The sequence below is a fragment of the Pongo abelii genome, chromosome 4 (assembly GCF_028885655.2).
Source record: "Pongo abelii isolate AG06213 chromosome 4, NHGRI_mPonAbe1-v2.0_pri, whole genome shotgun sequence".
NCBI lineage: Eukaryota > Metazoa > Chordata > Mammalia > Primates > Hominidae > Pongo > Pongo abelii.
In genome coordinates, this window is record NC_071989.2 from 181,236,895 (window position 1) to 181,250,337 (window position 13,443).

Genomic DNA, 13,443 nt, shown 5'->3' on the forward strand with positions numbered 1-13,443 from the left:
ATTCACTATACTGTCAATCTTGCTGAAAGAGTCAGTAAACAAAGAATGCTTTTAAGTAAAGGTTAGAAAAATCTGGAAGAAATATGTTCCTCAAATAATTGGATGATCTCTTGACTTTTAGTGAGAAGATTCATTTTCTGCAAGATGAGCAGAATTTGAGACCACATTAGCCAAAGTCTGTAGGAACCAGCCAGCCAGCCATGACTGGGAAACGCCAGAGGCAGATAAGCCTTCTCCAACGCAGAGTTTTGGTGTAGAAATCTCAGGAGTTAGTCTGTCAATGTTAGATCCCTTTAAAATTCAATCCAAAAGGCTTATTCTAAAATAAAGGAAGTGTTCAAAGGTCACATAAGATATAAGGCTAATCCCAGCTTGGGTTCTTAGTTTGAATGAAGAAAGATGCTATTTTCCAACCAGTTGAACTATAAATAAATTCATCCCCATCATTTCAGGTGAATGACGTAACAGCAGTCACCACAAATTAGAGCTTTTTCTCCCTTTTCCAGACAAATCCCCTCATCAAGCCCGTTCCGACTGGACATTTGTGTTTGTCACAAACCAGAGCTGTCTCTTTCCTCTCTTCTCTACCCTCCCACACCCATTCCTTCTAGGGAAAGTCTCTGCATACTCGAAACCAGAAACTCTGCCAGCCCAAGAGTGGCAGCTCCTCTTCTCTCTGCTCTTTTCTAAGAAACATATAATTATCCCCGGGGCTCGGGAACTATTTGCAGCTTTAGCAGGATGCCATGGCTCTGGCCAGTACCTATTAAACTAGAAAGAGGAGCTATAAATGGACTGGTTGGGAAAAGGCTGAAGTTAATTCTTGACACCATTCCTTGAGGCAGAGAGAATGACTGTGGGGCTTGTGAAGTTGACCACAGGGCCCGTACCCAGGGGCAGCAAAGGTACTGGAGCTTTTGAAATTGGAATTTCTACTTGATATGGTTTGGATCTGTGTCCCCACCCAAATCTCATGTCGAATTGTAATCCCCAATGTTGGAGGTGGGGACTGGTGGGAGGTGATTGGATCATGGGGGTGGGGCCTTTATGAATGGTTCAGCACCATCCCTTTGGTGCTGTCTTGAGATGGAGTTCTCAGGAGATCTGGTTGTTTAAAAGTGTGTAGCACTGCCCCTCTCTCTCGGTCCTGCTCCTGCCATATAAAAACTGCTTGTTCCGCCTTTGTCTTCCACCACGATGGCAAGCTCCCGGAGGCCTCCCCAGAAGCTGAGCAGAAGCCACTGTGCTTCCTGTACAGCCTGCAGAACCATGAGCCAATTAAACCCCTTTTCTTTATAAATTATCCAGTCACAGGTATTTCTTTATAGAAGTGTGAGAATGAACTAACACACTACTGCTGGTCAGGGGCACCCATGTACTTTAAGTAACAGTAGTAGCAGTAATAAAAACAGCATCAAGCATATATTACTGACAATGTGCCAGGCACTGTTCTAGGTGCCTTACAAATATGGTTATAAACCCTATAACAATCCCACAAGGCAGATTGCTATGATCAACCCCAGTTTACAGATGAGAAAACTGAGGCCCATGAGAGGGGGCATCCTTCTTCACTTCTAGGATCTCTGCTTGCACCCCTGATCCTCATCAACTCTTTCAAACCTCCTGGCACCCTAGGAAATTAAAGAGCACTGGATTCTGGAAATTCTGAAGTTCACATTGGCTCCAGGTAAGGTATGGGCCGGGGCCTTTGCAGATGTGGAGGATGATCTTGGGTGGCAGGAAGAAAAAGTTGGGCCACTGTTTATATAAATGTATAAACCCCAGGGGAGAGCTCAATCATTCCTCTGTGCATACGCAATTTCCCACTTTCTCTTTCTCCATAATTGCTTCTGAGAGAAGAGTTGTGTCATCCAGGAAATGGAAAGATTATTAGGAGGGAATATAATGTATTTTAGGGAGAACGGCAATAGGGATGGGAATCGCTTGACACTGCATCTGCCATTGCCCAAAAAGGGCTGGGATCTGGTGCCGAGGATGTCTAATGGATATGGCCCAAATCTACCGCACATTCCTGCTTCCCAGCCTGTGCCTGGCCATCCCCTCAGCCGGGGATGCCCTTCACTCTATGGAAACCTTCTGATCCTTCATCAAGACCCAGGGTCCCTCCTTTCCGACCCCTTATCACACCTGAGAAGAATGCTCTTAGCTCTCAGCTACCATGTGGCTCTGTATAAAGTGGAACAAAGGCATTCAACTCCCGATAGCATGGCTAGGAAGAAGTCTGCTTCCCCTTCTCCACGAAGGCATTCTCTGAGAAAGACTCCAAGTCTCAACCACTTGGCAGTTTTTTGGTATATTGGATGAAACAACCTCAAATGCTATTTTTGGGAAATGGGATGGGGTAACAACCAATCAATCAAGCATCCATCCATCCATCCACCCATCCATCCATCCATCCATCCATCCACCAATTCAACCACCTCTCCTTCCCTTCCCTCCCTCCTGCCAACCATCCATCCACCCACATCACTCTATCCTCAGCATGGAACCCAGGGCCTGGCGCACAGTAGGTGCTCGGGTGGAGTTTGCCAAAAACTGAACGAAGAGAAGAAAATAGAAAATATTCTTACCAGATTTCTTTTTCCCAATGTGCTCCCTGTACAGGAAAGAAAGGGGGTGGGAAAGAGTAATGAGTCAGTACTTGTCATGTATTGACATGAGTTATTCTGCTAGGAAACTGAGATTCTCCATCCCCACAACATCGTCAGTGAATGAATAAAATCCAGGCCAACTAGAGGGACCCTGACTTCTTCAAAGAGAAAGAATTTCTCTTAATTTGCCCCCTTTGCCTGATAAGTGCTCTGGTGCCTTGGGGACCAGTGTCTCCATTTATTTGTAGGCTGGAAGCCCTGGGGAGGAGCTGAAGGGGATTGCAGTTTGAAAATAGGAGTTAGGTCCTCACACTGCACTGAGCCTCATGCCTACCTCATCAGGCACAGCAGAAGTCCCTGCCCCATTTCTTGGGGTCCCCTAAGCCATAGACATGGGGCAGAAAGTGCTTGGTAGTAAGTGTACAGGGAACACATTAAAACTGGGCAGAAGTTTGGACAACAGTGAACACAGTGCACCTCCCTAGTGGTGAGAGGGGAGACACTACTATGGGCTAGAATTCACAGGGAATAATGAATAGTGACTCCCTTACATTCGTCAACCATGTCAGAGTTTATAAATGCAACTGTATCAGCCAGGCGTGGTGTTTCACGCCTGTAATCCCAGCACTTTGGGAGGCTGAGGTGGGCGGATCACCTGAGGTCAGGAGTTTGAGACCAGCCTGGCCAACATGGTGAAATCCCATCTCTACTAAAAATACAAAAATTAGCTGGGCGTGGTGGCACATGCCTGTGGTCCCAGCTATCGGGAGGCTGAGACAGGAGAATCAATTGAACCTGGGAGGTGGAGGTGCAAGTGAGCCAAGATCGTGCCACTGCACTCTAGCCTGGGTGACAGAGCAAGACTCCACCTTCGGAGGGTGGGGAAAGCAACTGTATCACAAATGCAGTATTACAAATTAGGGCTTACAAAGCACTTTAAAGTAAGTTATCTCATGAGTAATAAAGTTTGCAGTGGTTGGGTTGGGATGGACATTGTGGCAACAGTAGCATTAGCTAATATTATTAAATGGTACTAGACCCAGTGTCAGCACCCTGCTAGGCACTTGTAGTTCACTCATTCAATACTCACAATGATCCCAGGAAATAAGTATTATTCTTATTCTCATTTTACAGACGAGGAACAGAGAGGCTAAGTAATTTGCTCAAGCTCACACAGCTAGCAAGTAGCACAGCTAGAATTCGAACCCAGATCGAACTAACTTTTAAAAAACTGAGATATAATTGACAAACCATAAAACTCATCCTTTAGGCCAGGAGCGGTGGCTCACGCCTGTAATCCTAGCACTTTGGGAGGCCTGGGGCAGGCAGATCACCTGAGGTCAGGAGTTGGAGACCAGCCTGGCCAACATGGCGAAACCTCATCTGTACTAAAAATACAAAAATGAGCCAGGTGTGGCGGTGGGCACCTGTAATCCCAGCTACTCAGGAGGCTGAGGCAGGAGAATCGCTTGAACCTGGGAGGTGGAGGCTGCAGTGAGCCGAGATCATGCCACTGCACTCCAGCCTGGGAGACAGAGCGAGACTCCGCTCAAAAACAAAACAAATAAACAAAAACTCATCCTTTAAAGGTATACAATTTACCGGTTTTTAGTATATTCACAAGGTTGTCCAACCACCACCAGACCACTTTCATCCCTCCAAAAAGAAGCCCTATACCTGTTATTAGTCACTTCCCATTTCCCCCTCCTCCAGACCCTGGCAACCACAAATCCTGCTTGCTGTCTCTAATGATTTGCCTATTCTGGATGTTTCATATAAATAGAATCATATAATGTGTGGCCTTTTGTGTCTGGCTTCTTTCATTTGGCATAACGTCTTTGAGGTTCATCTGTGTTAAGACATATGTATCAGTACTTCATTCCTTTTTGTTGCTAAGTAATACTCCATTGTGTGGATAAACCACAATTTGTTTACTCATCACTAAGTTGCTGGACATTTGGGTTGTTTCCACTCTTTGGCTATTTTGAATAATGTTTCTGTGAACATCTGTGTACAAGTTTTTGTATGGACATGTATTTTTATTTCTCTTGGTTATATACTTAAGAGGGAAATTGCTAGGTCATATGGTAACTCCAGGTTTAACTTCTTGAGGAAGTGTCACACAGATGTCCACAGTGACTGCACCATTTTATATTCCCACCAGCAACGTATGAAGGTTCCAACCTCTTCATATCCTTGACAATACTTGTCATATATCTTCTTTTGTTTTTTTGAGGTGGAGTCTTGCTCTGTCGCCCAGGCTGGAGTGCAGTGGCGTGATCTTGGCTCACTGCAACCTCTGCCTCCCAGGTTCAAACGATTCTCCTGCCTCAGCCTTCCACGTGGCTGGGTTTATAGACGCCCACCACCACGCCTGGCTAATTTTTGTATTTTTAGTAGAGACAGGGTTTTGCCATGTTGGCCAGGCTGGTCTTGAACTCCTGACCTCAGGTGATTCGCCTGCTTCAGCCTCAAACTGCTGGGATTACAGGTATGAGCCACCATGCCCGGCCTATCTATCCTCTTGATTACAGCCATTCTAGTGGGTGTGAATTGGATCTAATGATATTTCACTGTAGCTTGGATTTGTATTTCCTGATGGATAATGATGCCAGGATCTTCTCATATGCTTATTGGCTATTTGTGCATTTTCTTTGGAGAAATGTCTACTCAATGTCTGGTTTTTTAACCACCATGTAATAATGCTTCAGAGCAACCTGGGAGAGAGCAGGGAGGGAGCCAAGCCCAAGAGCAGGGGCTACAGTCCTCCCGTATGTCTGGGAGGCGCAGCAGAGTCTGGCCAGGTCGGGCTGGGCCGGTGGTGATGTCCTCCCTCCAGGGATAACATCACTGAGGTTGACCTTCACAGCGCCCATGCAGGGAAGGGTGAGGGTCAGAGTGGAATGTCCTAGCTCACCTTCACTGGCACTCACTGGGTCCTGGTCAGAAAGCTACACTTGGACTGACTCACTGAGTCCTCATACATCCCTTTGAGGGTTACTCCATTTTGCAGATGAAGATACTGAGGCCCAGAGAGGTGAGGTACCAGGCCCAGGACTGGAACCCAGGAAGTCTGGCTGGAGCCCACTCTCCTGACCACCACCTGGACCATCCAGTGACTGAAGCTCCCCTCTTAGCTGCTGCATCAAGACGCACTAACGAAGGTTCCACCAGCCTGCTTCTATAGAAAGTACCAGCTGCCAGAGTTGCCATCCAGGCCTGCGACCTGAGCTGTGGTCTGGGCTTAAGTCCCGGGCTCCTACTGAGCCATGCACCCCTGCTTCCACTGTCCCAGCCAGAGCAGGGGAGTGGGGGCGACAGGGGACTCTTGGGTTCAGGCAGCCACAGCATGTGTTTGCTCAAGCAGGTGGTTCATCTTCTTGGTGTGACATGCTTGGGGTGTTCCCAAGTTTTCCTACTCATGGCGGCCAAAACCCTCCTCCAATAGCACCAGCTGGCTAGGAAAGACCCCCAGAGTCCATGTCAAGCCCTAACATGGGTTGACCTTCAGGATCCTGACCAACAGACCAACCCTACTGGGTATAACCCTCAAGTTCACTATCCCTAAACCAACAACCAGGGCCCAGCTGAGACTGCCTGCTGTGGCCCCAGAACCATCCCTTGGGCCCTTGGCAACCTCGCCACCTTCCTTCCTTTTCAAATCCTGGCTTAAAGACAAGAAGGCATCACTAGGTAAGCACCTGCCCTGTGCCAGATACCATCCTTTATGGGCAGGATCTTGCTTAGTCCTCACAACCAAGCTGTGAGCCAGTGTAGTGACGCCCACTTTACTGATGAGAAAATAAGCTCAGAGAAGTCAAGTCATTTATCCAAGGTCACACAGCTGGGAAGGGACAAAGAGATCTGAACCTTCCCTTTCTTTCCAGGAAGGCTCTCAGAACCAGATACATATACTCCAGTATGATGGACATATATAAGATATGAGATAAGCATGCTAGCTTATCTCAGCTGTTACTTGGTGCTTTCTTTGGTACAGTCTAGGCTGTGTTTCGTATTTTCAGTGGATGTTCTATTTGTGTCTGCATGGGTGCCTGTGTACCCACATGTTCACGCAGCTTTTCCCACAACTGTGAAAGTCAGCAGGCCCTCCCTATCTGGCTGATGAATGAATAATGCCAGTGCCCTTGGCTGGATGCAGCATGGGCTGAGAGCTCCTGTCCTGCGCTATTTCTGCAAGCCCAAACCAGCAAGCTAGTGAGGCTGCCTCTGCCACCAAAGACAGGAAGCCAGAGAGTGCCACAAAGCCACCATGCAGCCTCCAGGACTTCCCACCTCCTCTCCAGGGCTGGCTCACACCCCTTGTCCCCGAGTGTCCTTCCTTCTTGAATGAAGATGACCAGACTCCTCCCAAGCACAGCAGCTGCCCCTGGCCTGGCCCTCTCCCCTCTGTGTGTCTAAGTTGGTCTGATGCTTGCTCAGAGGCTAGGGCCACTGCAACCACCCTCGCCAGGGAGAGGGCAGAGGCATCTCAGCACTAACATTGGGAAGGGCTGCCACGGCAGGGCTTCTTCACCTCAGGTCCATGTACAGGATTCTGCACAAATGAGGACCTCCTGAAACTGCAGGTGCTCTTCCAGGAAGAGGGAAGAAAGCTTTTGTTGGAATCTCTAAGTGGTCCAAGATGCTCCCCAAAGTTAAAGTAGAAGAAAATCTGGCTATCATTGAATCCAGGGGCCCAAGGAATGCACACCAATGTCAATACGACCCTCGTGGCTGCTGTCTGCTCCTTCCTCTGCCCCTGGGCAACATGGTCCGTTGAGCAGTTCCACGTGATTTTCTCTACATCTTCTCATTTGATTCCCCAAGCAATGCTGTGAGGGAGGTGTCACCAGGCCCATCTTACATAAGAGGAGACTGAGGCAAGGGGCAGAAAAACCTGCCCAATCTCACCCAGCTTGAAAGTGGCTCCTATAGGCCGGGCGTGGTGGCTCACGCCTGTAATCCCAGCACTTTGGGAGGCCAAGACAGGTGGATCATGAGGCCAGGAGATCGAGACCATCCTGGCTAACACAGTGAAACCCCATCTCTACTAAAAATACAAAAAATTAGCTGGGCGTGGCGGCGGGCGCCTGTAGTCCCAGCTACTCGGGAGGCTGAGGCAGGAGAATGGCGTGAACCTGGGAGGCGGAGCTTGCAGTGAGCTGAGATCGCGCCACTGCACTCCAGCCTGGGCGACAGAGCGAGACTCCCTCTCAAAAAAAAAAAAAGGAAAGTGGCTTCTATAAACTGAATTCATATATTGAAACACTAACCCCAGTGTGATGGTGCTTGGAGATGGAGCCTTTGGGGGTAATTAGGTCATAAAGGTGGAGCGCCCCTGGATGGGATTAGCGCCTTTATGAGAAGACACAAAGGTAAGAGGATCGCTTGAGCCCAGGAGTTTCAGACCAGCCTGGGCAACATAGCCAGACCCTGTCTCTACAAAAAAAAAAAAAAAAAAAAGAAGAGACATGAGAGAGCTGGCTTTCTCTCTCTCTCTCTCTCTCTCTCTCTCTCTCTCCCCCATGTGGGGACACATCTGCAAACCAGGAAGTGGCCTTCAGCAGGCACTGAAATAGCTGGCACCTTGATCTTGGATTTCCAGCCTCCAGAAAGTGAGAAATACATTTTTGTTTAAGCCACCCAGTCTGTGGTATTTTTGTCATAGCAGGTGGAACAGACTAAGACAGTAGTCAGGCAATTTTCCCTGCTGAGGGTATATCAGGCTGGGCATCTTGATCAACTCTTAAGAGACAGTGCTGGAATAAAGACAGCAATGTCTGGTCATTCCAAGAGGGGCACTACCATGAGCCACCACTTCCTGGGCAGCTGGCATGGTCTTAGAATTCTTCCCTGTGGCAGTCACTCAGTCCTCACCATTACCCCAAAAAGTACAGCTATTCCCATTTCACAATAGAGCAAGTGGAAGCCTGGAAGCGAAGTGAGGGAGGCCCATGGCCACACAGCCCAGGAGTGGCAGAGGCAGGATTCGAACCTGGGTGTACTAGATTCCAAACTCAGGCTCTTTTCTATCAAGTGAGCCTCTTGTGTGGGACTGAGCTTAGGTTCAGACTCAGGCTGACCTGGGGAAAATTCACCTTCACCTCTTCCAAACCGTGCCTCTCTTTCATTATTATTTTGTTAAAAGTCCCTTTTATTATTCTGAACCTCAGCTTCCTCATCTGTAAGAGAGGAATGACAGGTTTTTTTGTTTTTGTTTTTGAGACAGAGGCTCCCTCTGTCGCCCAGGCTGGAGTGCAGTGGCGGCGATCACTGCTCACTGCAGCCTCAACCTCCTTGGCCCGAGCAATTCTCCCATCTCAGCTTCCTGAGTATCTGGGACTACAGGCACGTACCACTATGCCCGGCTAATTTTTTTTTTATTTTTAGTAGAGACAGGGTCTGACTATGTTGCTCAGGCTGGTCTTGAACTCCTGTGCTCAAGCAATCCTTCCCCCTCAGTCTCCTAAAGCGCTGTGATTACAGGCGTGAGGGAATGACTTTTTTTTTTTTTTTTTGAGACGGAGTCTCGCTCTGTCGCCCAGGCTGGAGTGCAGTGGCGCCATCTCGGCTCACTGCAAGCTCCGCCTCCCGGGTTCACGCCATTCTCCTGCCTCAGCCTCCCGAGTAGCTGGGACTACAGGCTCCCGCCACCAGGTCCGGCTAATTTTTTTGTACTTTTAGTAGAGAAGGGGTTTCACCGTGTTAGCCAGGATGGTCTCGATCTCCTGACCTCGTGATCCACCCGCCTCGGCCTCCCAAAGTGCTGGGATTACACCGCGCCCGGCTGGAATGACAGTTTTTATCGGGCAGTTTTGTGAGAAAATGAAGTGGAAAGGGAACACAATAAGCTCTGTATCCTTTGATTTACCTTGTGTAGAAATTATAACTGAAGCCAGAGGCTATGAGCCTGAATGGCAGTTCAATCCTGCAAGCCCGGGAGGACTGGAGACAAAGGTGCTTTGAGAATATTTCCCCGTATTTCATGAGGGTGACACAAATTGGGAAATGCTTACCAGACACCAACGCCAAAGACACTAAGAACAAAAACATTAGCCAGCATGAGCGAAACACTCCAAATGATCAGATTTATATTATTCTGTATCTTTACGACTATTTTTAAATTCATGAAACTGTGTCTTGGCTCCCGTGTTGGTAAGGCATTCCCTTGTGACATCTGATTCAAACGTTTACTGTTGCCTCTTACAGTCTCCCTCAACTCCAAAACCACGCACTTCTGTGCACTCACTATGAGAAGCTGTATTTACTCACTCGGTGCTCGTCACAGAAAACGGTGCATATTGGGATATATTTATTGCAGAAACTTAGGTCTACTCATCTGTGTGCTAGCAAACCATCAGTCCTGAGCGGTGCACTCGGAGGTCTGTGAACTCGATTTTGGAGGTTGCTGTGTGTGTGTATAAATATAAATGGCCTGACTTCACTTGTTAGAACACTTTCATGCTTTCTCTTCACAAGTCTATTTAAAAAATTTTTGTGATTCCAGCAGATCATTTCCAAAAGGGAGCATGTGTCTTTCTCTCTCGATACACATACAGTGCTCGGCACACTGCCCGCCACGCTGGCTGCTCAGCAAACTCAGCCTTGGTTACAGCTGTTTCCTGGGGCATCCAGCGAACGCAGCTCCAAGAGCAGCAGCATCTACTTCTGGAACAGAGCCTGGCTGGTACGTTTCAGCCCTTCTCGAAAGAGCCCAGACGGACCCCAAACTCTGCCTGCTCTTGCTCCTGTGACCCCAGGACACTCCCAGCACCTTGGGCTGATCTCTTTTCCTCACTGCTATTTCTCCATTAGCCAGACTCCTTCCTGCTTTCCCCAAAGCACCCGGGCAGGCCAGGGTGTTGGTGTGTAAGTGCGGGTAGGCAGGCGGTGCTTGAGTTTTATGTGGTGTGCACTGTGTGGCTGGGGCTGCTGGCTGTGTAGTGACAGGCGTCTGGGCAAGTGGCCTGTCCACTGCAGGGAGAAGTGACAGGGAGGCAGGGCTGTGGTGGGCATTTTGGAGAGCTTCAGAGCCTGGCTGGTCAGGATGAAATCCCGGCCCTGTTGCTCACTGGCAGTGGAGTCTTCGTCGGTTTGGGTTGCTCCCGCATTCACATCCCCGGCAGTTCCTGAGCACACCCACCTCTGTGGACAGAAGCTAGACGAATCTACGGCTCAGCCCCTGCCTCACAGGCTCAGTCTGCCCAGTTCCGACACACCTCGCTAAGTGCTGTGGCCAGGTGCAGAGTATGATGGGATGACAGGAGTGGCACTCAGCCAGTTTCCTTCACCTGTCAAACGGGATGATCACTACCCACTTACAGCAACTCTGAAGGCTAAGTGAAGTGCAGTCTCACAGGGGCTCAGCCGACGAAACCCACTTTTGGCTGCATTTTGCTTTACTTGGGGGTGGCTGGACTGGCAGGAGGGAGGGCTGTGGGGCTCCATCTGGGGAAGCCCACAAACAAACTTACTCTTTGGGGGGATTCAGGTCCTCAGGTCTTGTCTCAAAGAACTGCAGCACCTCATCACACTGAGAGATGTAGGGGGGCAGCTGAATGAGGGCCTGGAGAAAAGAGACGCAGGTGAGTGCAAAGAAGGAGAGGGGGCTGGGCATGGTGGCACACGCCTACAATCCCAGCTACTCGGGAGGCTGAGGCAAGAGAATTGTTTGAACCTGGGAGGCAGAGGTTGCAGTGAGCCGAGATCGCGCCACTGCACTCCAGCCTGGGTGACAGAGCGAGACTGTCTCAAACACACACATACACACACACACACAAACACAAAAGCAAAACCAAAAAGCAAAGGAAGGAGACAGGTGTTAGGAATGCCATACACCGCCAGCGGCTCTCAAACTCGGGAAGGCACCAGAATCACTTGCAGGGCTTATTAAAACACAGATCGTGGAGCCCCACCCGAGTTTCTGATTCAGTAGTTCTGCGGAGGGGGCTGAGGATGTGCATTTCTAAAAAAGTTTCCTGGTGATGCTGCTGGTTTGGGGAACAACACACACACACACACACACACACACACACACTATGATATACTCGCATATATTATAGGCATATTTGTTCAAGTAATATGTCCATATTTAGGCAAAATCAGACCATACTGTACATGCTATTTAGTAAACCGATGCTTTCACTTAGCTATAAATTGTCAACTTCATGCCATTTCATTATTCTTATTTATTTATGTTGAGACAGGATCTTGCTCTGTCACCCAGGCTGGAGTGCAGTGGAGCAATCTCAGCTCACCACAACCTCTGCCTCCTGGGTTCAAGCGATTTTTGTGCCCTAGTCTCCTAAGTAGCTGGGATTATAGGCATGTGCTACGATGCCTGGCTAATTTTTTATTTTTATTTTTATTAGAGACAGGGTTTCGGCATGTTGGCCAGGCTGGTCTCGAACTCCCGGCCTCAAGTGATCCACCCACTTCAGCCTCCCAAAGTGCTGGGATTACAGGTGTGAGCCACTGCACCTGGCTCATTTCATTATTCTTCTATAACGTCACCTATACTGGATATTGGATTTTGTACAGCTGTGTCATACTTTATTCAACTTGTTGTCTACTGGTGAATCTAGGTTATTTCCAACATGCTCACATATATGTCTTAACTCACGAATCTGAAGCATTAAAGTAAAGGGACTGTTTTATGATTTGGATAGAGGTCCAAAGTCTCCAAGTTAATGAGGGGTTGAAATAGATCTTCCACTGGCCAAATTCCACATTAATCTGCCCCAGCGACTCACTGGCTGTGTAGCCCTCCATAAAGCTGGTTTATCTACTAACCTCCACAAAGCTCGTTTATCTACTAGCAGGTATTCATTCAATGATTCAATGAGCATTTTCTTTGTGCTCAGCACTGCACTAGTTTCTGTGCCAAATACAAGAGAAGTGCAGGGTACACTCTGCTCATTAAAGGATTTGAAACTCAGACATGGCCATCATGAATAAACAGCTCAGTTTAACAAATATTTACTTAAGCCTCCTTTGGCCTGGGCCCTGGACCAGGGTAATGAGGATGCAGATCTGAGGGTGGTTCAGGTGGTTCATGCATACCTTTTGTTGCACACACCTGTGCAGAGAACACGTGTGCATACGCATGAATTGCACAGGTGATTCTGCCAGCCAAGCTGCCCAAGCAGTGCATGCTCTGCATGAGGCTGGACTCTGTTCTCTCCTAGAGGGCCTCAGTTCCCTGGTGCCTCTCATGAGCCTTCTCACCATGCTGAGCCTGAGTCTGGGGTCTGGGCTAGAAGAGATGTGTCTTGCATTTCCTTTCTTTCTTTCTTTCTGTTTTTTTTTTGAGACGGAGTCTTGCTCTGTCACCAGGCTGGAATGCAGTGGTGCTATCTTAGCACACTGCAACCTCTGCCTCCCAGGTTCAAGTGATTCCCCGGCCTCAGCCTCCCTAACAGCTGGGATTACAGGCGCGTGCCACCACACCCGGCTAATTTTTTATATTTTAGTAGAGATGAGGTTTCACCATGTTGGCCTGGATAGTCTCGATCTCCTGACCTCGTGATCCGCCCACCTCGGCTCCCAAAGTGCTGGGATTACAGGCGTGAGCCACTGCGCCCAGCCTGTGTCTTGCATTTTCTATATAATCAGCCCTTAATAGCACACCACCCAACTCCCAAAGTGATGTGCCAACGCTGCAGCAGTACTGGGCTCTTGTGGACCAACGGAGAGATGAACGGAGGCCTCCAGTGTGGCACCTTTTACAGGGCTTTGGGGATATGTTCACCCTACACAATTATTTCTCCCATTAAAAAAATTAAATTGTGGTAAAATACACACAGTAAAAAGCTTACCATCTTACCCATTT

The 13,443-nt window shown here is 48.5% G+C and overlaps 1 protein-coding gene across 3 annotated transcripts in view; it reads right to left on the bottom strand.

Annotated features, from left to right (window-relative positions):
• The window catches only part of SH3PXD2B (SH3 and PX domains 2B), a 129,539-nt gene that overhangs the window by 45,520 nt on the left and 70,576 nt on the right, over positions 1–13,443 (bottom strand). For all 3 annotated transcript variants that reach the window (XM_054556237.2, XM_002816199.6, XM_063724397.1), the window contains exons 5-6: positions 11,087–11,178; positions 2,592–2,617 (exon numbers count right to left, since the gene is read on the bottom strand). In XM_054556237.2, coding sequence (XP_054412212.1) covers positions 2,592–2,617; positions 11,087–11,178 — 118 coding nt within the window. The remainder of the gene's footprint in view (positions 1–2,591; positions 2,618–11,086; positions 11,179–13,443) is intronic.